At 46.1% G+C, this 24,392-nt stretch overlaps 1 protein-coding gene across 1 annotated transcript in view; it reads left to right on the top strand.

The window, feature by feature from the left end:
• The window catches only part of LOC142768586 (uncharacterized), a 75,207-nt gene that overhangs the window by 20,281 nt on the left and 30,534 nt on the right, over window positions 1-24,392 (top strand). Inside the window, exon 3 of the mRNA XM_075870583.1 lies at window positions 17,264-17,353. Coding sequence (XP_075726698.1) covers window positions 17,264-17,353 — 90 coding nt within the window. The remainder of the gene's footprint in view (window positions 1-17,263; window positions 17,354-24,392) is intronic.

Raw genomic sequence — 24,392 nt, forward strand, 5'->3', positions numbered from 1 at the left:
GTTTGTATGTGTGTGTGTTTGTGTGTGTGTGTGTGCGTGTGTGTGTTTCTGCATGTTTATTTTAAGTGGGTTGTCGTGGAATGTGGAAAGTCCAAACAAAACGACGAAGTGGGATGCGAGCCAGTATTCTTGAGGATGAGTAAACGTTGAGGAGGACAGTAGCAGTGGCCTCTGTGTTGTCGAAGCCCATTTCTTCACCAGGAGCCGTGTAGCCAGGCACGGTGAGCTGTCCTTCCAACCAGCGATGCAACAGGAAACCTTGGGCAGCCTGTTTGCCGCTGCGAACTTAGACAATGCGCCATTTGCAATAGTAACAAGCTTCAAAAAAAAAGGGGGGGGGGGCAGGGTTAGGTATTTGCGCAAGCGTTGTGGATGCTATGGTTCGAGTACCTAGGGTAAGTGGTGCAGTGATGCTATCGTTATCAGTCGCCGAGGTTTTCCCCCACCTTTGTTGGCCTAACCGCGACTATAATCGAGAGCATTCACGCAAAATTTATGATAGGGAGGTGATTCGGAGTATGAAGCGACGTCCTGATAAAGTGTTGGTAGCTAATGCGTGTCATGTGGATGTCATAGAAACAGAGTTGTGCATCACAGTCACTAACTGAAGTAGGTACGCACGAGATTTTCTATTGGTCAATAGCCCATAATAATGCACGGAGGGTGTTGTATCACTGTAGTCCCCACGTAAATGGTTCAAATGTGTTGCGTGTTTGGGCATTCATTAAAGTAGTGTTGTTCGCTCAAGCAAGGTGCACCACACATACACATGTCCGATTAAAATATATTGAATCGATGAATATAATACTGGAAGTGTCCGTGACCAGGTAATAAGTGTGTTAGGTTTTTAGGAGGAGAGAACCATTGAGGAATTTCTTACGGACTTGTGATCCAATGAAACAGCGTTCTCTCAGCTCCTTCAGTCTGCGAATGGGTGTGCCAATATGATTTCAAGTTTTTATGAAACTGAGTTCCTACTGACCAAATTGATATTGTTACGGGGAATAAAGTATACAGAATGAATATACTGGCGAGCGAAATGCGTAAAACGCTGCTGCAGTCCGAGCACGTTCCCCAGAGCACTTCGTCGTCGTCAACCTCAGGCCTCTACATAGCCTGTGACAATATTTTGGCGTAACGCACGATGCCTGATCTCCCTCCTAATTCAGTTGCAGCGTCAGCTAGTTCATTTCCCGGAATTCCCATATGTCCAGATACATGACACAGTTTTATAATTTTGCCTGACGAGATTCTATATTTAAGAAGCAGTTTGATGTTCCAAATTCTTTCATCGTTATCATTCAGACTTGAAAGTTTCATAGAAGCGATAGACTGTCTGTGTAAATGTGGGCTGGCGTGTTAAAGTTGTTTGAAAAAACGAAATGGGGGGCCTGTTGGAATGCAAATAATCCCGTGTCGTATGCGCTTGAACGTTGCGGATCTGAAATTTCCCGACAGTTGTGATTTTTCTATCTTTTGTCAAAGCAATATATGTCGCTGCCGCCGCGTAGGACGTGTATGAGCCGTCAGTGTATACATGAATGGCTTTTGTTTTGAAAATAACCACTTCTGGGGATGGTGAGAGTGTAGTGAAAATAAAATTATATTTTTACTGGGGTGATGAGTCCACAGACTGCATGCATATAGTATGCCAGCTGGTTTGAATGTTTTTACTCCATAGTAAGTTGTGTTCCAGAGTATGAATAAGGAAACTTCTGCAAATAATCTGTCCAACTCTAATGGTAACGGGGGTGCGTTAGTGAGGGGATGACGTACGTGTGGTGTAAAATGCACCTGTTAAAGAAATTAAGACTGTTCGCTGAACTGATAAACTCGCTCCCTAATGAATTTTGATGAGAACATAGGCCACCATACGGGAGAAGCATTTGTGAGAGAGGGCAATATCACTTGACAGTAGAGTCGTCTAATGAGTGTACTGTTTAGTGAACGGTGTGATTTAACAAATTCGAGGAGAAGGGACGTGGGCAATTCAGCTTTTTCTTTAATGTAGTCAATGTGGGCATCAAAGTGTAAAGAGGGGTCAAATAACACGCCAAGAGTCTTAATTTCTTTTTTTCTGTTTGAAAAAATGCCATTCATGCGAATAGACGGGCGGCGTTTTGATGTACCCATGTTTCCGTTATTAAAGAACACGAAGAAGGACTTCGCAGCGCTTACCGTAACTTTTTGTTCTCGCGCCCACCCGGATACTAAAGCCAGGACATGCTCAGCCCTCGCTTGTTGCCGGAGTCTTGACGTATTTGTGGTACCAATGATGGTATCGTCCGCGTACGCCTGTATGTGTACGACGGGTGGCACGGGAAGATTGAGTAAGCTTTGTATTACTATGTTCCACAGTAACGGACTGATAGAGGATCCTTGCGGGCTGCCAATTGTACGAACTGTCTCTTGTACGACGTTGGTTGAAAAAGTTACAGTGCGGTTCGATAAAATGCATTTGAGTAGACAGTACAAGTTTTGTGGGCACCTGTGCTTGCGTAAAAAGTTTAAGACAGCAGGATGCCAAATGCTATCGAATGCTCCTACAAAATCAATCAAGAGATACGAGTATGGTAGGAAGTTAAATACCTTGTACGCCAAAATTCTTTGCAGTGTGTAGAGTGCTAAGGTAGCACATTTATTGTGCGTAAAACCGTATTGATTATTGTGAAGAAGATTATTATTGTGCAGGAAATAATACAGACGAGCATTTAAAAGTCTTTCTAATACTTAACTCAATACAGAGTTCATTTCCATTGGTCTATATGCATTAAGCGAATTGAGCGGACGTCCTGGCTTTGGTTTGAATATTACTTCCCCTCTTCTCCAAGCTTTTGGGAAGTGTCCGATTCTTAAGGTGGTAATAAATATAAAATAGAAAAATTGAGGATGGTATTCAAATAATCCTTTAATGAACGGGCAGGTTAATCCGTCGTGTACGGGAGCAGAGTGTGAATTGCCCTGTTTCATCGCACCCTCTATCTCACTTATTGTAAAAGGAGGGACAGAAGTATGCCACGGGTAAGGACTAGCCGCAATGTTGCGCATGATAGTGTGGTGCATGTTGTCTTCAGAAAAGCTGTCCCCTACTACCAATGCATCGAGTAGGAGCCGGGCGGACTCAATTACAGAAGTTGTGCGAGTGCCGTTAGGTAAATGTAGAGGAGAAATAAAAGTTACTTGGTGTTTTTGAAATGCTGTTTTAAAAACATCACCATATAAACATTTCATAGAAAGTCACAAATGTCTTTATCAAACGATGTTTTTACTTTCCTGATTTTATCCTTGTAGGTGGAGTATACATCAACGTACAATTTGCGATACATATCTCGAAGGAGGGGGTCAGCTGTTCGCTGATATCATCGTCTCATAGCCCGAACACGCTAACGTTCAATAGTCAATCCTGGTGTCCATTAACCATTACCTAATTTACTACGCGATGTTACGCATCGTGAGTAACGTTGGCTTAAAGCGGAGTATATGGCATAAAACTTGTCTAGAACCATGTTTAAGGCTTCAGGTGACCCAATGTTGCAGCCGAGTATCTTTGTGAACCAAGTTTCGTTTTTTAATTTGTTAAAAATTTTCGCTCTTCCTAGATTAGTTTATCGTTTAGCACTGCTGGTATGCGCGTGCGAGAACGATAATTCAATGTAGTTATGGTCCATGAGGGTAGAAATTTGGAGAACGTTCCAAGGGTAAGCATCGCGGGTGAGGTCATGCGAAACCATGGTTAAATCTATCCATGAATCTGCATACGGATTTGTGAAAGTTGGAGGGAAGTTGGGGATGTTCAATATGACTAAGTCATTCGCCGTCACGATTTGGACTACTTCAGAGCCGCGAACATCCCCTATAGCTAGCCTCCACATTCTACGCTTAGAATTTAAATCTCCGGTTAAGATGACAGTCATCATCATCATCATCATCATCAGCCTGACTACGTCCACTGCAGGACAAAGGCCTCTCCCATGCTCCGCCAGTCAACCCGGTCCTGCGCTTGCTGCTGCCAATTTATACCCGCAAACTTCTTAATCTCATCTGCCCATCTAACCTTCTGTCTCCCCCTAACCCGCTTCCCTTCTCTGGGAATCCAGTTAGTTACCCTTAATGACCAGCGGTTATCCTGTCTACGTGCTACATGCCCGGCCCATGTCCACTTGCTCTTCTTTATTTCAGCTATGATATCCTTAACCCCCGTTTGTTCCCTAATCCACTCTGCTCTCTTCTTGTCTCTTAAGGTTACACCTACCATTTTTCTTTCCATTGCTCGCTGCGTCGTCCTCAATTTAAGCTGAACCCTCTTTGTAAGTCTCCACGTTTCTGCTCCGTAGCTAAGTACCGGCACGATACAGCTGTTATATACCTTCCTCTTGAGGGATAGTTGCAATCTTCCTGTCATAAATTGAGAGTGCTTGCCGAATGTGCTCCACCCCATTCTTATTCTTCTAGTTACTTCAATCTCGTGGTTCGGCTCTGCGGTTATTACCTGCCCTAAGTAGACATAGTCTTTTACAACTTCACGTGCACTATTACCTATCTAGAAGCACTGCTCCTTTCCGAGGTTGATGTACATTACTTTCGTTTTCTGCAGATTAATTTTAAGACCCACCTTTCTGCTCTCCTTGTCTAACTCCGTAATCATGAGTTGCAAATCGTCTCCTGAGTTACTCAGCAATGCAACGTGATCGGCAAACCGCAGGTTACTAAGGTATTCTCCATTAACTCTTATTCCTAAGTGTTCCCATTCTAGGCTTCTGAAAACCTCCTGTAAGCACGCGGTAAATAGCATTGGGGAGATTGTGTCCCCCTGCCTTACAACCTTCTTGATTGTTATTATGTTGCTTTCTTTATGAAGCACTGTGGTAGCAGTTGATCCCCTGTAGATTTCTTCGAGAATGTTTATATATACTTCATCTACGCCCTGATTGCGCAGTGTCTGCATGACGGCTGATATTTCTACTGAATCAAACGCCTTCTCTTAATCTATGAAGGCTATAAATAGTGGTTGGTTATACTCTGAGCATTTCTCTATTACCTGATTGATAGTATGAATGTGGTCAATTGTTGAGTAGCCTGTTCGAAATCCTGCTTGTTCTTTTGGTTGATTGAATTCTAATGTTTTCTTTACTTTGTTAGCAATTACCTTTGTAAATAGCTTGTATACTACTGAGAGCAAGCTGATCAGCCTGTAATTCTTTCAAGTCCTTGTCATCTACTTTCTTATGTATTAAGATGATGTTAGCGTTCTTCCAAGACTCTGGTACTCTTTCCGTCAGGAGTCACCTCGTAAACAGGGTGGCTAGTTTTTCTAACACAATCTGTCCTCCATCTTTCAGCAGATCTCATGTTACCTGACCCTCACCAGCAGCTTTGCCTCTTTGCATGCTCTCCAAAGCTTTTCTGAGTTCTTCTATCATTACTGGAGGGGTGTAATCTGGGTTACTGCTAGTTCTCATAATATTAAGGTCCTCTTTGTATGCCCTCTTTGTTCCTTAGTACATACATCCGACTTTTGCCTATCCCAAGTTTCCTCTTCACTGCTATGACGCTTCCTCCGTTTTTCAGAGAATGTTCAATTCTCTCGATGTTATACCTTCTTACATGGCATACCTTACGTCTATTAATCAACTTCGAAAGCTCTGCCAGTTCTATTTTGTCTGTTGTACTTGACATTTTCATGATTTGACGCTTCCTAATTAGGTTCTTCGTTTCCTGGGAAAGCTTGCCAGTGTCCTGTCTAACTACCCTGCCTCCAACTTACACTGCACACTCCTTAATGATACTCGTCAGATTATCATTCATTGTATCTACGCTAACGTTGGTTTCCTCACTAAGAGCCGAGTACCTGTTCTGCAGCGACACTCTGAATTCCTGTACTTTCCTTCTCAGTGCTAGCTCATTGATTGGCTTCTTGCGTATCAGTTTCTCTCGTTCCTTCTTGAAGTCTATGTGAATTCGAGACCGTACCATTCCATGGTCACTGCAACGTACCTTGCCAACCACTTCCACATTCTGCACGATGCCTGGGGGTGCACTCATCCTAAAGACTATTTCGTTCTTATTTTCTCCATTAGGGCTCCTCCATGTCCACTTGCGGTTTTCTCATTTTCGGTAAAAGTTATTCAAAATCTGTAAGTTATTCCGTTCGGCGAATTCTACTGGTAGCTCTCCTCTGGCGTTTCTAGTACCGATGTGATAAGCTCCTACTGCCGGGTCTCCAGCCTGCTTCTTTCCTATCTTTGCATTAAAGTCGCCCATTACTATAGTATATTGCGCTTTTATCTTACTCATTGCCGATTCTACGTCTTCATAGAAGCTTTCAACTGAAGCGTCGTCATGGCTGGATGTAGGCGCGTAAGCCTGTACTACCTTCATTTTTTATCTTTTATTCAGTTTAATTACGATACCTACCACCCTTTCATTGTTGCTATAGATTTCCTCTATGTTGTCAGCTATGTTTCTGTAAATTAGGAACCCCACTCCCAGTTCTCTTCTGTCTGCAAAGCCCCGATAGCAAAGAACGTGCCCATCCTGTAGCACTGTATAGGCCTCATCTGTCCTCCCAACCTCACTGAGCCCTTTCATATACCATTTACACCCTCTAGCTCCTCGAATAATACAGCTAGACTTTCCTCACTAGATAAGGTTCTAGCGTTAAACGTTGCCAAGTTCAGGTTCCAATGGCGGCCGGTCCGAATCCAGAGATTCTTAGCACCCTCTGCTGCGTTGCAGATCTGACCGCCGCCGTGGTCATTTGCTTCGCAGCTGCTGAGGACTGAGGGCCGTGAGTTATTTACGTATACATGTGGGACGTAGTGGCCAGATACTGCACCAGAGTGGCCAATCCTTCTCTGGTGAGGGAGTGCGTTCCCGGTTGTGGTTACCGGTGAGGCCGCTCCCCAGGCCTCTTAATGCAGTTCCATCAACACGCGGATTTTTTTTAATCCGGTTGGGAACTGCGCGGCACCAGGATTTGAACCACGGACCTCTTGCATGCGAGGCGGATGCTCTAACCACTACGCCATCGCCGCACCGAAGTTTTATGGTTATGAACCATTAATGGCTCATATTGTTTTGGTTTAACTGCAGAATGCAACTAACTAACAAGTAGAAGTGCGCAATGTGCAAACATTCAAAATTTCGAATACATTTTGAATAGCGTTTGCTATTCTATTCAATTTCTACTGAAATTTTACTATTCAAACTATTTGAACTTCCTAACGAAAATACAGTCAACACCCAATTGAAAGTGACCCCTTCAGAATTTCAGTATGCTTGATCTTATCACGTGTATATTGCAGCAAAGCTACCTTTCGAAGTCCGTTATGGTCTAACCTCTCTAAGATTACAGTTGTCAACCTCAAAGTGGCTTCTTCAAATTTATATTATGCTTTACTATCGCAAAACAACAAAGCTGCTTTTCAGGCTCGGTTGCAGTCAAACTTGGTTAACGTCCGCTTGACAATGGCTCCTTCAGATTTTAACATGCTTTATGCCATCACACCTCCGTATTGAAACAAAGATGCCTTTAAAGCTCGGCTACGGTCCTAAATGTATTGCAAAAGTGACTGGAAAAAACAATGATTCCAACATGAAAGATATAAGATGTGGCAGAAGCGGGGGCCCAAATAATGCTGTTTTGGACCTGAAATTCTAGCAGGAAATCTAAAAACCCAAAGGCTGCAGATTTTTTGACATCCAAAATTTTAGATGTGGTTATTATCGACGTTTATGAGGCAGATTTAGAACTTGAATTGAAGCTTGAATTCACCAATTCTACTCAACCGGCTATCACCACAGGGTAAAAAGTTAATTGTGATATTTTTAAAACTTACTGCTGTAATTATTGTTTGTATTCATCTGAAGATGCCTTCTGCCAGGAAAGGCAACGCTGCAAGTAGCACGTAGATACCTCCTTTCTGTGATTTTTAAAGAATAATGGACACACTTCTTGAAACACACTGCATAGTACATACACATTGCAATTATGAGAAACATGTCTAGTATGCACGTTAGCCCATTTTAGCTTCACTAGCTTTCCCGCTTGCACAATAAGAAAGGAGCAAGCACCGAAGAGCATTAAGAGTCTCTTACTTTGTTTGTTTGTAGTTTGACACAGTAAAATTTTATTCCTCGTGCACTTTTAGAAAACAAAACCATATCAACTCACACCAAATTACCGTTTCAGAAATGAAAAGTTGGTCAGTTCGATGTCAATCTATACCTACCAAGTTCAAGGATTCTGTGTCTGAGAGATTCCTGCAATGGAAAGGGGGAGATGGCGCTGATTTATTTTTCCACCTTCCTTTTTTATACATTGTGTGATTAATGAAAATACACATTGCAACTCATTTAGAGCTGGAAGAATAGGTGTTTGTGGCGGTGCATACAGAGCTATCAGTAATAATGTTTGGTCAAGGCTTTCAGAAACACTTTACTGCAACAAGCAAAGCTGTTACGTGTATTAGGAATAGCATGACGCGAGGATAGTTATGTGCGTGGAACTTTGTTATGGTGTGTGGTATGCCTTGAACAGTGCTTGCGCGGATGTGCGGGTCACACACGAAGGCGAAATTGAAATGTTGTTGCGTCATGTATTGAATCAATAATTTTGTGGCATCACGTGTATGGTCAAGATTAGCCTGTAAGAATTTTAACTTATTGCGGTGAGTCACGCTAGTTCTGATCAATTTTAAATAACAAGCACGATGCCTTCCCTGAAACGAAATTGCGAAAAGCTGTAAGAAGCTTTTTTTTTCATGTCTCGCAGTGTGACCCGCGCAACCAGCAAATATCTTGAGGAAAGAAATATCTTGTAATGTTGTGGGATGCGTAGTTACTTGTAAGTGTGTGTCATATGGTGTATTTTTTGTATGAATATGCCATAATTAGAAGAATAGCGGCAAAAGCAGCGACCTCCATGTGGTCCATATAAATGAGTTGAAAAGGATTCGGGCACTACTGCAGGAAACCATGAATGACACTGCACGTTATAGAGGCCGCTGCGTCGTTCTTTGATGTACACGCCTCCAAGACTATCCATAGTCTGTCTTGGCCCTCATGCGGGCGACACGTTCTCGTAGTATAGGACAAATTTCGTGTTCAGTTGAATGAGATACAGGTCTTGCAACCTTTTGGCGTTCATTGCAAACAATTCCTGGGTCGTTCACTCTTAGAGTGTAAGCTTCGCCAAGATATGTACACGTGCACTTCGTACACAGCACTTTGTCAGGTTCGTTAGCGACCGGACAAGATTTTCTTGTATGGCTGTATGTCGCACAATATGTGCACAACGGCACATGAAAGTCCTCTTTCCCGCTACATGCAGTCCAATTGAGAAGAACTCAATCCTGAGCAAGCAGTGAGCGACAGGTGGAAGAATCCACTTCGAGCACACGTGGGAAGTTGACCGATCGCTCCTTGTACGATACCGCCACTCGGCATGTGGTCGGGTCTAAATGTAGGTTTGGATTCCACATGTTTAGCTGTGAGTCGATGTTGGCGGCTGAAGTATCGGAGTCTACACCCGTGAGTTTGACGCGAGGGTTTCGCTTTTAGGGCAAGCAGAGTGATAAAGTCATGCTTGTGATTGCGTTCTTTTCAAGTGCATTCCTTAACCTAGTAATAGCGTTATGGTCGTTTTTTTAATATTGTTAATCCATGACGTGTCTTTCGGATAGTAAGTTCGCCAATATTTTCCTTAATAGGGTCAATATTTGACCTAATAATCTTCGTGACCTCAATGGCAGGATTGATAGACGGAATGAGTGGTGTTAGAAACATAATGCCACATGGTTTGCTTGGGTGAGATCGAAGAGTGAAAGAGGACAAAGACGATCTCTCTGAGCCGCTGCTTGGCTAGTCGACTCAACGATCACATTGTATCAAGTTTGTCGTGAGTAACGTGACAAGACTGGTGGAGTTGCTGGGTACAACGTCTCACGATCCACCCGATGCACAAGACCCCGCCCAGCAGCTGCAACCCTAGCCCTGCACCCGTGGACACTCCTGTTCGCAGAGTAACCGCCACCAACGAGGCCTACCACCTGAGACACCAACCACTGACGCAACGACTATGACTTCGACACAAGATCCCGTGCAAGCTCCGACACCTTCCACGCCGATATACTGCACCGTCCAGAACCCGCTCATGCCTAGTCCGTTTCACGGAGAGCAGCATGAAGATGTTGACGACTAGCTGAGTGAGTTCGAACGTGTCGGAGCGACCAATTACTGGGATGATGCCGCGAAGCTCCGGAACGTGTACTCTTGCCTAAATGACAGTGCCAAGACGTGATTTTTGAACAGGGAGGATGTTCTGACATCTTGGCACGAGTTCCAGCGTCGCCTCCTGGAGACCTACAGGAGTCCCGACCGCCGCGAACGGGCGGAGCGTGCACAACAATCACGCATCCAGATGCCCAACGAGACCGTCTCGATGTATGTCGAGGACATGACACGGCTTTTTAAGCGAGCGGATCCTGCTATGGCAGAAGAAAAAAAGTTGCCCCACCTCATGCGTAGTATGAAGAAACAACTTTTTGCTGGTTTGGTGCGTAGTCCCCCCAAAGGTGTTGCTGAGTTCCTTACTGAAGCGGCAACAATGGAGCAAGTACTGCACCAACGGTTTGCCCTGTTTGACCGTCAGGTGAATGCTGCCTCCACTCCCGAAATTTTCGCCACCCCTGGGAGCAAGAGTCCAGAATAGATTCACAAGATCATCCGATCTGTCGTCCGGGAAGAAATGGAAAAGATGTACGGGACAAGGCAAATCGATGTTCGTTCTATCACCACTGTCATCCGTGACGAGGTTCAGCAGGTGCTGCATGCCCATCGTTTTCCGCCCACGTCGGTCGATCCGGAAACGGCCTGTGTCTACTGGCAGTCGCCGTCGTACGCACGTGGAAGCCTTGTGATCTGCCACTCCTCTTTCTGGTCAAGGAGTCCCGACTCATCCAGTGCCGCACGTCCCGATCCAGACAGTGCCGCACGTCCCTATCCAGACAATTCCATACGTCCCGATCCAGACAATGATGCCGTCAGTCGCGATTCACTCAGCGCACGCTGATTTCGACATCGATAGTCACCGTGCACCGACGCGCAATTCTGATCTTTGGCGTACGCTAGACAGATGACCCCTCTGCTATCATTGCGGTGAGGCTGGTCACATTTACTGCGAATGCCCATACCGACAACTTGGATTGCGCGGATTTTCTCTGAATTCCCCTCGTCCCCGAGTTGGTCAAAGGCCAAGGGATATCGAAGAGTATCTCGCGCAACAGCGTGCACCCTTTACACGACGGCAATCGTGGTCACCATCTCCGAGGAGACCCGCAGCCACTGGGCCAGGTTTCGGGATGACGGCACGGGAACGCTCCCCGAGCCCTCGTCGGGAAAACTGAAGGCAGCGGCCTTCGGGGGCAAGGTCGCTGGAACTCAAAGTGCGGAAGATCTCCCATCAAAGCTTGCACGCAACGCTGAAGGCATTTCGTCAGAGAATAATCGCAGTACCGTAGAAACACCGACATCCACATCTGAACCTAGTGACCGCGTGTCACTCGACATACCTGTGCTGATTGATGGTCTTCAGGTCAGTGCATTGGTAGACACTGGTGCAGACTATTCGATTATCAGCGGGAGGCTAGCGAAAGATCTGAAGAAAGTGATCACGCCGTGGAATAGAACGCGACTTCGAACAGCTGGAGAACACGTTGTAACACCGCTGGGTCGCTATACCGCAAGAGTGAAAATTCATGCGTCAACGTTTGTGCTCAGCTGCCTCGTTCTTCGCGACTGTTCACGTCAGCTGATTATCGGCATGGACTTCCTTGGGGAGTACGGTGTCATCATAAATCTCCGTGAGCGCATCGTGACCTTCTCGACTCAAGGCGCAACAGATCGAGACGCTGATAACTGCCGTAGACCTGCGCTGCGTGTTGCTGACGACAGTGTGACGCTACCACCTCGAGCAACTGTTCCCATCGAAGTCACTTGTGGAGACTTCCAAGCCAGCGACGTGGTGGCTGAAAGCAACCTATAACTTCTGCTGCTCCAAGGTGTATGCGCCGCCCGAAATGTTGTGCGCGTCCGTGACGGACAGTCATTGATGCTAGTTACGAACTTCAATTACGAGCACCGGCATCTTTTCCGCGGAACCACCCTAGCTTATGGAGACCCTGTTGCCGACGTCACGGAGTGCTTCGCGTCCGAGAAAACGCATGAGAATGAGGAATTTCTAGACCGCATCGACATTAATTTGACGCTGTCAGACGAGAGAAAGGCTGCACTTCATGACCTTTTTAAGGGAGTTTCGATCTTGCTTCGCCTCTTCTTCTAATGTCCGTTCAACACACCTCACAAAGCATCTAATTATTACCGACGATGACGTCCGCCCCATCCGGCAGCAGCCTTATCGCGTTTCTGCCAAAGGACGCGAGGCTATTCAGACACAAGTAAAAGGGATGCTCGATGACGGGATTATTCAACCATACAGCAGCGCCTGGTCCTCGCCAGTCGTTCTAGTAAAGAAAAAAAAAGACGGAACGCTACGATTCTGTATTGACTACAGGAAGCTTAATAGCGTCACAAAAAAAGGACGTCTACCCGCTTCCACGGGTTGACGACTCCCTCGACAGGTTACGACGCGGGAAGTATTTTTCGTCCATCGATCTAAAGAGTGGCTATTGGCGAATTGAAGTGGATGAACGAGACCGAGAAAAACCGCGTTTGTGACTCCAGACGGACTTTACGAATTACGGGTTCTTTCCTTCGGCCTCTGTTCTGCACCAGCCACTTTTCAGAGGATGATGGACACAGTTCTTGCTGGCTTGAAGTGGCAAAACTGCCTTGTCTACCTCGATGATGTGGTCATCTTTTCCGAGAGCTTAGAAGAACATCTGAAGCGTCTGAGAAAGGTTCTGGAAGCCATTCGCACAGCTGAACTCACGCTGAAACCTCAAAAATGCCATTTCGGCTATGAGGGGCTGAAGTTTCTGGGACATGTCATTAGTGCGGATGGAGTGCGACCTGATCCAGACAAAACTGCTGCTGTCGCCGCCTTCAATGTTCCATCAGATAAAAGCGCAGTACGCCGTTTCTTCGGCTTGTGCGCGTATTATCGCCGATTTATCGCCAACTTCTCGAAGATAGCCGAAGCTCTTACGTGACTCACCCGAGATGACGTGCCCTTTCTTTGGGGCGCAGAACAAGATACAGCGTTCACAGAGTTACGACAGAGAATGCAAGCAGCCACTGTTCTTGCCCATTTTGATGAGTGTGCTGCTACAGAAATTCATACAGATGCCAGCAACGTCGGACTTGGCGCTGTCCTTGTACAACGACGTGGTGGCGTTGAGCATGTGATAGCTTACGCCAGTCGTACTCCTTCTCGAGCCGAGACCAACTATTCTACTCCAGAAAAAGAATGCCTCGCAGTCGTCTGGGCGACGACCAAATTTCAGCCTTACCTCTACAGTCATCTCTTCAAAGCGGTGACTGACCACCACACGCTCTGCTGGCTGGCAAATCTCAGAGATCCATCTGGCCGTCTCACACGGTTGAGTTTGCATTTGCAGGAGTTCGATATCACGATTGTTAACAGGTCAGGGCGCAAACACGAAGACGCCGACGGGCTTTCTCGAGCGCCTGTAGGGAACGCTGTCAGGGGCTCCGAAGATGAAGATGCTTTTCTCGGAGCAGTTAGCGACTCCGGATTTATGTTAAAGCAGTGGGCAGACGACGAATTACGCCCAGTCATTGATTCCCTGGAAGGCCGCAACTCTCAGGTTCCTCAACACATTGCTCGCAAACTGTCCTCTTTTTGTCAAAGGAGAGGCATTCTTTACAAGAAAAACGCCCGTGGTAGCGACGAAGCCTTCCTACAAGTTGTTCCTACCGACATGCGTGATGAGATCCTCCTTGCGTGCCACGACGAGCCCACGTCAGGACATTTGGGCTATTCGCGAACTCTCACCAGAGTACGCCAACAGTATTACTGGCCACGACTATCAACTATTGTACATTGATATGTAAAAGGCTGCCGTGGGTGCCAGCGCCACAAGACTCTGCCTGTGAGACCCGCGGGCCTGCTCCAACCGATCGCACCACCACGGACACCGTTTGACCTCGTGGGAATGGACCTTCTCGGACCCTTCCCTTTGTCGTCCTCTGGGAACAAATGAATTTTAGTTGCGACAGATTATCTTACTCGTTATGCTGAAACAAAAGCGGTACCCCGTGGCACGGCCTCTGAAGTCGCGCAGTTATTCATGCACCAAATTGTCCTACGGCATGGTGCCCCGTCATGGGTGATAACGGACCGAGGGACGTCGTTTACAGCACGAATGATGGAGGACATTTTTTAAACTGAGCTGTACAAGTCATCGAAAAACAACGGCTTATCACCCGCAATCCAATGGACTCACAGAGAGGCTTAACAAGACCATAACGGACATGCTGTCAATGTACGTGGACGTACAACACAAAACCTGGGACAAGATTTTTCTATACATCACGTTTGCTTACAATACGGCAACGCAAGAAACAACGCGATTTCCGCCTTTCCTACTTGTTTACGGACGCAACGTGCGAACCATGCTCGATGCTATGCTTCCGTGCAACCAAAGCAATGAAATTGTTCAAGACGCTGAGCAATACACTCAATACGTCGAAGAAGCTCGTCAGCTAGCTCGCATAAACACCAGTCACCAACAAGATGCAGACGCATGACGTTACAACCTCCGCCATCGAAATGTCACCTACCACTCTGGGGACCTAGTGTGGGTGTGGATTCCTGTCCAGCGACCAGGCTTATCTGAAAAACTCCTAAGCCGTTATTTTGGACCGTACAAGGTTCTTAGACGAGTCACAGATGTTACCTACAAGGTATTTCCGGACGGCGCAGCGTCTTATTGTCGACAGCTTCGGCCCCGAAACCGTGCATGTCATTCCGCTGTAGCCCTACTTCACACAGTAGCCCATGTGGTTTCACGTGCTACGACATGCCGTGACTTTGCGTTGCTGCTGCTGTTTGCGTTCTCCTGTGTTTTTATGCCTTTTCTTTTTGCGCTTAGCGCAAGCGTTGACAAAACTTCCTCATTTGCGCTGCGAGTACTGGCACTCTTCCTCTTTTGGTTCTCTATATCTGCGTGTGTATGCCTTCATTTTTTTATTTACGAGCATCGAGTCGATGATTTCAAAGGGGGGGGGGGTATTGCCACATGGTTTGCTTGGGTGAGATGGAAGAGTGAAAGAGAACAAAGACGATCACTCTGAGCCGCTGCTTGGCTAGTCGACTCAACGAGCCCATTGTATCAAGTTTGTCGTGAGGGACGTGACAATATTATGTTCATGCTTTCGCCTGGTGGTGTGCGTTGTGAGTTGGTCAGCGATTTCCGACCAGTGCGATGGTAGCACAGGGTGAGAACAATTCCCCGGCCAAATGAGCGGGACCGCGGTAGGACGCGCCGTGCTCCGCGCGGCTGCCGCTGCATAAGTCATGGCCGTTTGGGCAGCCTGAGGAGCCGAGAGTTCCGCACCGAGAGAGGCCGAATGTCTTGGCAGGGCCAACTGGTGACCAAGTTTGTCCATTCGGCCGCCTTGGTTTTCTGCAAGTGCTCGGATATCAGCACACTTCTAAACAATTTGTTTGAGCAAACCAATGATCTGTAACCTATGGGTATTAGTTACCTTACATGAGGCGTTGAATAAAATATCGTGGATCTGTTTCTTACGTACGATCACGTGGTGGACAGAAGCTTGCGTCATTTGACCACTTACGGCAGGCAGCCTTGCATTTTGCGCCACACCCGCTGCAGCAGGCAACTGAATGCAAGGAATGTCATGGATTGCCGGAATGGAAGTAACTGGCGCATTCTGCGAATCTACATCGAGCATCGCCCTGTCTCCGTCCGGCGAAAACGCCAAACTATCTAATCAAAATGAATTCCCCGGACCAGGGTGACGGCCTACCATCGGAGACTGTACAGAAATGGCCTAGGGCTCAGACATACCCGAGCGGGTATGTGCCAGGCATGTTGGACCTGGCAACCGGCATCCGGCGGCCTAAAAAACGACTGGTGATTGCGGCCGAATGGCTACTGAAAGAGCCTCGAGTCTGCGTCGAACGGAATCCCAAGGTGTTCCAAAGCAGCCACTGAATAAACGTAGAGAGCCGGAAGAGAGAATAGCTGAACTTTTGTAGCAAAACAGCGGCGCCTGTGTGCGTCAAGCCTCTTCTCTTTCTTCATCTTCGTCTTCGTCGTGTGTGTGTGTGTGTGTGTGTGTGTGTTGTACGCAAAAAAATGCTTCGCATTTAAAATGTAACCATGTCATTCTAACTCTATTCGGGACAGACTTCCATAAATGAAACCTCCTGAAAAAACAAAACAACGAGCCCTACAGCAGCCCGATAGGACAGTAACATTTAACTACCCTAAAACGCATATAGTTCCTATACGTTTATGATGTACAGCCGTCAGCACCTTTAACACAAACACTTCGATGCATGGCCGCGGCTAGTTTGATTGATGCCAACCGTGAAGTGCTGAGCGCTTTTGCCGAGATAATACCTCGGTAGGCTTGGATAGTATGTCGGCATGTATGGTTAGCATCTTGGCAACAGAAACCAAACGCAATTTTCGCAGGCATCAATTAAACTGCTGCAGGACACATGGCGATGCGTTCGTGTTAAAGATAATGACAGCTGTACATTTCAATACATAGACTTCTTTCACATTCTCTCCGCTAAGTCGGTCGCAACAATATGAATGCATGAACCGATTCATTGTAGCCACTCTTTTGTGGTAAAGGTGGCTTGAAACTGTCAGAAAAGTTTGATTGCTGCTAATCACCGTTTCTTAGAAGACATTGTTAAATTTACTGACCATATGCATACGCAGGGATAGCAGTAACGACACATTAGACTGCAATATAAAGTAACGCGGTTCGGTTCTCTTCATATCTAAGAGTAAAAATGTGGGTAGGACCTAATGAACACGTATCCCACCACGTGCCTTCTGTCACGTAATCTGTTATCAAAATATTTCGCATATTAGGCACACAAACTTTTCATTCTTAAGCCGGCACAATGAACCACACAAAGCAAGTAGAAAAAAGGCTGTGATCAAATATAAAATATACAAAATATTCGTATCGCTAAGAAATGCTGAGATACCATCTTGGTGAAAAAAAAGAAACTTTTTGAAATATTTTTTCTTCTTGTTATATTTATTTCGGGACTATCTTGCTTTTTTTTCCCAAGCTAAAGATCCACTTTACCTGCACCCGGGAGAAAGGGGAGGCGTGTGGATACTGAAGCGACCTCCGGGTCTTGCAACAATACCTGAAGAACGTACGTGGTTTCTTATTCATTGTCATGACTTACACTGTGAATGTTAATCGTCAAGGTACAGTGCCCGTGTTGACCTTTTAATAACATTTACTTACTGCTTTGTCAAAACTTGATGAATGTGTTACCTACACATGCATATTAAACGCAGTTGGTCTTGCACCCGTCGCTTGGTGGACATGTTTTGAGCTAAATATTCTCTTCCTCAATTTTAGTGCCCCCGTGATAAGTTGTTAAATCTAGCCAATTCCTGTGGCACATACATTGTAATACTTTCTCTATAGGACGCGTTCGGATATTCGCATTTTTTGTGACATTTGTGGTTCCGATAGCCACCACAATTTACTAAAACTTCGAACAACTTCGCTTTTAAAAATTATGACTTGCACGGGGGTAGTCTTCAGGTGACCATAAGTGTTGCAACCAAATTTTACAAATTCGCAAATCGCATTGCCATAATGCAATGAGGAAGAGTGTAAAGGTTCAACAAATTGTTAATTGCAAAAGAAGTTATGCTTTTACGAACAAGAGTCCACCAATTCCTCAGTTCTACGAAAATCAACAGAACAAGCTTTGTAACACGTGCAGCGCATGCACTAGCTGATCGGGAGAGCTAGAACCTTTCACATTTCTAGTAGTTCTGCCCAAGACAATACTCTTCTCAAATATTGGGCCGTCAGCACCCCGCCATTTTCACCTAGCTTGCTTGGAACGCTTTCGCCATATGGCACGGATCAGTTCGGAGGCAATCTTTTATTGTTAAGTAGCCAGGCTTCCTCCCAGCCTGCATCAAAGTATGAACTGTGCCTCTGTCGTCATTAACTAGACAAAACGCGCAGTTATAGAACGTGAACTTTGTAATTTAGAGTCCCTTAAAATAAATAACACATGTACAGTTTATACAAGTTTATGATTTTTAGATTAAATTCACATATTGACATTGCGCTTGCGGCAACATTACATCTTCACGGTGAAAGGATTCCTAAATATTCAACAAAATACAACATGACAGGCTAGCATTAGGATGGACACAAAACTGCCACTTTCACGTTCACTCTTGAAGGTGATGTGTAGCATAACGTTTCTTGTGTCACTTGTGTTGATAGAATTCATATAAAAGTAAGATGAGGGTTGACAAATTAGACATTGAGTCTGATCAAACACCAAAACTTTGGCATTTTGAAAACAAAAGAAATCGCATTTTCCATTTGCACTAATCTTCTACAATGCCTGCAATGTGTCATTTCTTGATTTTTGTCTCACTGTCCTCGTGAAAACTTGGTTTAACCGGGTAGGACCTTTCGCAGTAAGTTTTGAGAATTTGGACACAACACACCATATGGAAAGATATCTCATGTGTAACTAGCACCAACTAGTCACTTTCATTTGAACCCTTAAAAGGCGAATGGAGCAAGGGCTTTAAAACTGTTTCATTATCCACTTTCTTAATGCTACACTTTTCTCTCTTGAGATTCATTGATTGATATGTGCGGTTTAACGTCCCAAAATCACCATATGATTATGAGAGACGCCGTAATGGAGGGCTTTGGAAATTTCGACCACCTGGTGTTCTTTAACGTGCGGCCAAATCTGAGCACATGGGCCTACAAACATTCCGCCTCCATTGCAAACGCAGCCGCCGCAGCCGGGATTTAATCCCGCGACCTGCGGATCAGCAGCCGAGTACCTTAGCCACTAGACCACTGCGGTGGGGCATCTCTCTTCAGGTGCCAAATTTTCTTGGTTATATCCTCATGGAATATAGGAGTATGTCTTAATGCTAGTTTGATAACGTTATGCTCTGTTCATGCTGTTTGGCTAGACACTGTCTCTGAAGGTTGGGTATTGAATCCAAGTGCCCAGAACAGCTACCAATATCCATTCATTAGACCGCTACAAAAAGATCGAGTGCTAGATTGATGCCTATAGGTGAACGTCCATGATATAGAGAACGTGGTGGTCAACTTCTGACTGATAGATTGCAGGATCGAACAGTGGTCGCCGTGGCCAAATCATGATGCAGACGAAGTGCTAGAAGCGTGTAATTAGACATGGATGTAAGTCACGTACACCAGGAGATTTTCTAAGTTTTATATTTTAAACCACCCCTTTGTGACATTGCTGATAATATCTTGGTTAACGAAAGAAAACATTAGACTTCTAATTTTGCTAATAACAATATTATATTACGTTATTATTATTAATAATAATATTGTAACAGACTAGAAAAGGGTAGAGAAGAGAAGCAGAGGAAGACGAAGAGTCTTGGCACGATCGCAGTGTGCTGCCGCAAACGACCATCGTTCACCTCCTGTAAATAAAACCATCTTATCAAAGCTCGCTGTTACAGTTGTGATGGACGTGCGGGGTAATCGACACCCGAAGACGGAAGGTGAACCGCAAGTTCTTCGACGGAGCCATCGCATTGCTGCACTTCCACCAAATCCATCTGGGCTGGACATGTCCCACAACGCAAATGAACACCGACCCCTCTCGACTTCTGCGCCGACCAGTTCGGCTCCACAACTGAGAGATGCTCGTCCCTTTGCCGGCAGACCAGATGAAGACGTCGAGGCTTGGCTCATTTACTACAAACTGGTGAGCGCCGCTAACAAATGGGATGCCGCTTCTCACTTTTGGTTGTTGTGTTCTTTCTGACCGATACTGCATTATTGTGGTACGAGAATCAGGAAGAAACACTAACGACGTGGGACAGATTTGTTTCTGAAATCAAAGAGCGTTTCGGCGACCCAACAACGATAAAGAAAAGAGCAGAACAGACGCTAATGAAACGCGCTCGAATGCCAGGTGAAACTTGCACGACCTACATTGTGGAAGTCATAAAGCTATGTAGGACCATTGACTCCGGAATGTCTGAGGAAGACAAAGTCGGGCACATTCTAAAAGGAATCGCCCAGGATGTTTACAGTATTCTCATAACGAAAGACACCTTGACATCTGTCACCGATGTCATTCGTCATTGCCGCAATTTTGAGCAACTAAAGATGAGGCGCATCATGCCAAAGTTCGGCAGGCTGCCCAATGTGACGACCATCGCGAGCATAGACAGCAACCAGGCGCTTGATCTTGCAACAACAATCCAGCAGATCGTACGTGAAGAACTCGGCCTGTACGCGCAAGTGGCAAACCACCCAAGCACTCATCCTCCCTATCAGCCACCAGAGTTCGAGCGAAACGTTGCTTCATTCTCCTCGCACCTAGTGGCGGAGGGCTTTGAGGATTCTGATGCCACACCTCAGTATTAGCCACGTCTATACGATAGAAGCCCTGCCTATGACGCGCGATCACGACGAGCACAGCCACATTCTTATACTCAGGGTTCTCAGCCGGACTACGTCCCGCTGCGGCAAGGACAGTACCGACCCTACTACCAAGATGCGACTTACGGCGAATACAGTGGATTCCAGAGAATGGCAGAAACCCGTTCTTCGCCTGATAACGAATTTCCTCGCCGACAGCAGCGGCCCAGGATTCGTTCCAATGAATACAGTATAAACCGTGACCCTGCCGTGTGCTACAACTGTGGTTTCACTGGGCATATTGCTCGGTAATACCGCCAAGAACGCCGCCAATCACGAAGGACACCAGCCATGTCTTCGCCCCTAAGACCCGGTGCTTCATATGACCTGGGGACAACCGACTTGTTTCCAAGGGACCATTTTTTGCACGAGACCAGACGCAGTGAGTCGCCAGCATCAGAGCGGAGTTTTACACCACCATCCAACCGTTCTTGTCGCTCGCCGTCTCCTCTGCGTCGTTCTTCTCCGCCGCCGGGAAACTAGCATCCGCGGCCAATGGAGGTGAGGTCACCGGACGGTCTTTTCAAGATATACCTCTGCCTATTGTTATGATCAAAAACAAAACGAATGTGTTGATTGATGGAATACCGACGATGGCGTTAGTTGACACTGGGTTGACTGTGTCTGTGATGAGCCTCGCCTTCAGAAACCGCTTAGGTCGCAAAGTTATGTTTTCATGGGACGATACTATGACCTTTCGTGGTGTAGGCGGCGAGTCGCTTAATCCTTGTCGTGTATGTGCTGTCAGTGTTTCATTGGCTGGAAAAGTATTTGTATCGGAATTCCTGGTTCTACCTCGTTGTTCGCACGATGTCATTCTTGGTATCGATTTCCTGGAGCAATGCGGTGCTTCCGTTGACTGTGGTAGTGGGGAAATATCACTAAACAATTTGTTTCTACCGTCGCTTTCCGAAGAAGACTACCGTGGCGAAGACAGAAACACACTTAGTGTGATTGATGAAGTGATAGCACCATCTTGGTGCCTGACACCCGTTCGAGTCTCTTCCACAGCGGTTGATGATGCTTGTGTTGACCTCGTAGTGGGGCCTCTGCGCAAAAACTGTTTTAAGAAGAACATACTTGGGCCTTGTTCTGTTGTGGGCATGACGAAAGGAGTAGCAACATTGTGGGCGCTGAACTATTCTGCCACGCCGGTTGTGCTTCCTCGCGGGATGAAGATAGCTCTCTTTGATGAAGCCTCATGCAAGTCGATAGCAGCAATAGCTACGGACCTCCCCCCCCTCTTCCTCTGCTTGTGATATTCGCCATAATGAAGATCTAATGCTTGCTATGATCAGCAAGACTCTCAGTATGACGGAACGGCAAGCGCTGGTGCAGGTCCTTTTTTTTTTGAATTGAATTGAATTTTATTCATCAAGCGTGAACATGGAAAAGTGCATGGGTACAGATTCACTGGGAGGTCCCAAGGTAAGAACCGCAGGCGGGACCTCCCATGATGAAAAAAAAGGTAATCATCATCAAGCAACACTGAAATACATTGTCAGCAAATAAACACAGCATAAAAAGAGAAAGATGAATAAAAAACAAAAGAAAACAAAAAAACCATTAGAATAATAAGCAGGAACACTAAAAAACAAGAAATAAATCGTCAATATCGTTATCGTCATCGTCAAAAAAAAATGTGGATATGAATACCACAACAAAAAAAGACATGATAATACAGTTACAATTCAATCAAACAGAAGGGCCTAACAAGAAAGTCTTTATTTTGGATTTAAAAACGCAAAGTGATTTAGAAGATTTATTATCATATCCCGGCATGTTGCTGCTTTCGACTTCAAAAATAGAGATGCACCCCTTCAGTTACCCTCGTCCCGCGCTCGTCACAGAATAGACACTGGCTCTGCACACCCAATCCGCCAAAAGCCCTACCGGGTGTCATCCTCTGAGCGCAAAGTTATCGCCGAACAAGTAAAGGACATGCTGAACAAAGGGGTCGTGCAACAGTCGCCCAGCCCGTGGGCAGCCCCGGTAATTCTTGTCAGGAAAAAGGATCGTTCCTGGAGATTCTGCGTAGATTACAGGCGTCTAAATACTGTGACGAAGAAAGATGTATATCCCTTACCACGGATTGATGACGTCATATATTGCTTGCATGCCGCTTCCTATTTTTCAACGCTTGATTTGCGGTCAGGTTATTGGCAAATACCTATGGAACCCGGCGACAAAGAAAAGACTGCTTTCATAACTCCGGATGGCTTATTTGAACCTAATGTCATGCCTTTTGGCCTTTGTAATGCTCCAGCCACCTTTGAAAGATTTATGGACACAGTATTACGAGGTCTAAAATGGGAGATATTCATGTGCTACCTTGATGATGTTGTGATCTTTGGCCGTACGTTTCAAGAACATAACAACCGTCTCAGTCTTGTTCTTGACTGAATCGAAAAAGCCGGGCTGGTTCTGAATTCTAAAAAATGTCGCTTTGGCGAACGTCAAACTCTCGTGCTGGGGCACTTGGTTGACAAGGATGGCGTCAGACCCGATCCTCGCAAGATAGAAGCAGTGAGCTCTTTTAAATCACCGCAGTCCGCCAAGAACTTCGCTCATTTGTCGGCCTATGCTCATATTTTCGTCGTTTTGTTCCACGATTTGCGGAGATCGTGTATCCACTGACAAACGTCTTGCGACAGGATGCAGCCTTCAACTGGACACCAGAGTGTGACGCCGCATTCTCACAACTTAAGTTTGTACTAACGTCAGCACCACTGTCGCGTCACTTCGATCCATCTTGCCCGACTGAGGTCCACACGGACGCTAGTGGTATCGGTGTAGGCGCGGTGCTTGAACAACGTCACAATGGCGCAGAGCATGTCGTGGCATATGCCAGCCGTTGCCAGAGCAAATCAGAACGCAATTACACAGTTACGGAACAGGAATGTCTGGCAGCTGTTTTCGCTGTACAAAAGTTTCGTTGTTATCTTTACGGGAGGCCATTTAAGATAATTACCGATCACCATTCGTTATGCTGGCTGGTCGGTTTGCGTGACCCCTCTGGCCGCCTCGCACGTTGGGCGCTGCGACTTCAGGAATACGACTTGACGGTGTCGTACAAGAGCGGCCGTCGTCACACTGACACAGACTGCCTCTCCCGGATTCCTCTTGCGACTACTGACTGCGATGCTGAGAAATTTGACGACTGCCTTGCTGCTGTTACAAGCACGTTCCCCAAAGCGGCTGATTTCCAGAGAGGACAACGCGACGATCTCAACTTGGATCCTCTTTTTGCCGCCGCACGTGCCTCCCAACACAGCGGTTGCTTTACGGTCCGAGACAAGTTGCTCTATAAAACTAACTACTCCAGACCTGGAGCACGTTTTCTTCTAGTTGTCCCCGAGAGCCTTCGCTCCGAGGTTCTACGTGCCATGCAAGACGATGCAACGTCCGGTCACTTCGGCTTCATTAGAACGCTGAACCGCACGCAGGAATGCTTTTACTGGCCCAAGATGTACGAAACGACGAAGCGTTACGTCGCTAGCTGCGAGACGTGCCAACGTCACAAGCGTCCGGCCACCACTACACCAGGTCCCCTTCAGCCGTTAACGCCACCTAGCACACCTTTTGAACAAGTAGGAATTGACATTATGGGTCCATTTCCGTTATCTAACAATAAGAAGCGCTGGATAATCGTCTGCGTAGATCATCTTACGCGGTATGCCGAAACCGCAGCTATTCCCTCTTTTACCGCTGCATCCGTGGTG

Source organism: Rhipicephalus microplus, chromosome 8 (genome assembly GCF_043290135.1).
Source record: "Rhipicephalus microplus isolate Deutch F79 chromosome 8, USDA_Rmic, whole genome shotgun sequence".
NCBI lineage: Eukaryota > Metazoa > Arthropoda > Arachnida > Ixodida > Ixodidae > Rhipicephalus > Rhipicephalus microplus.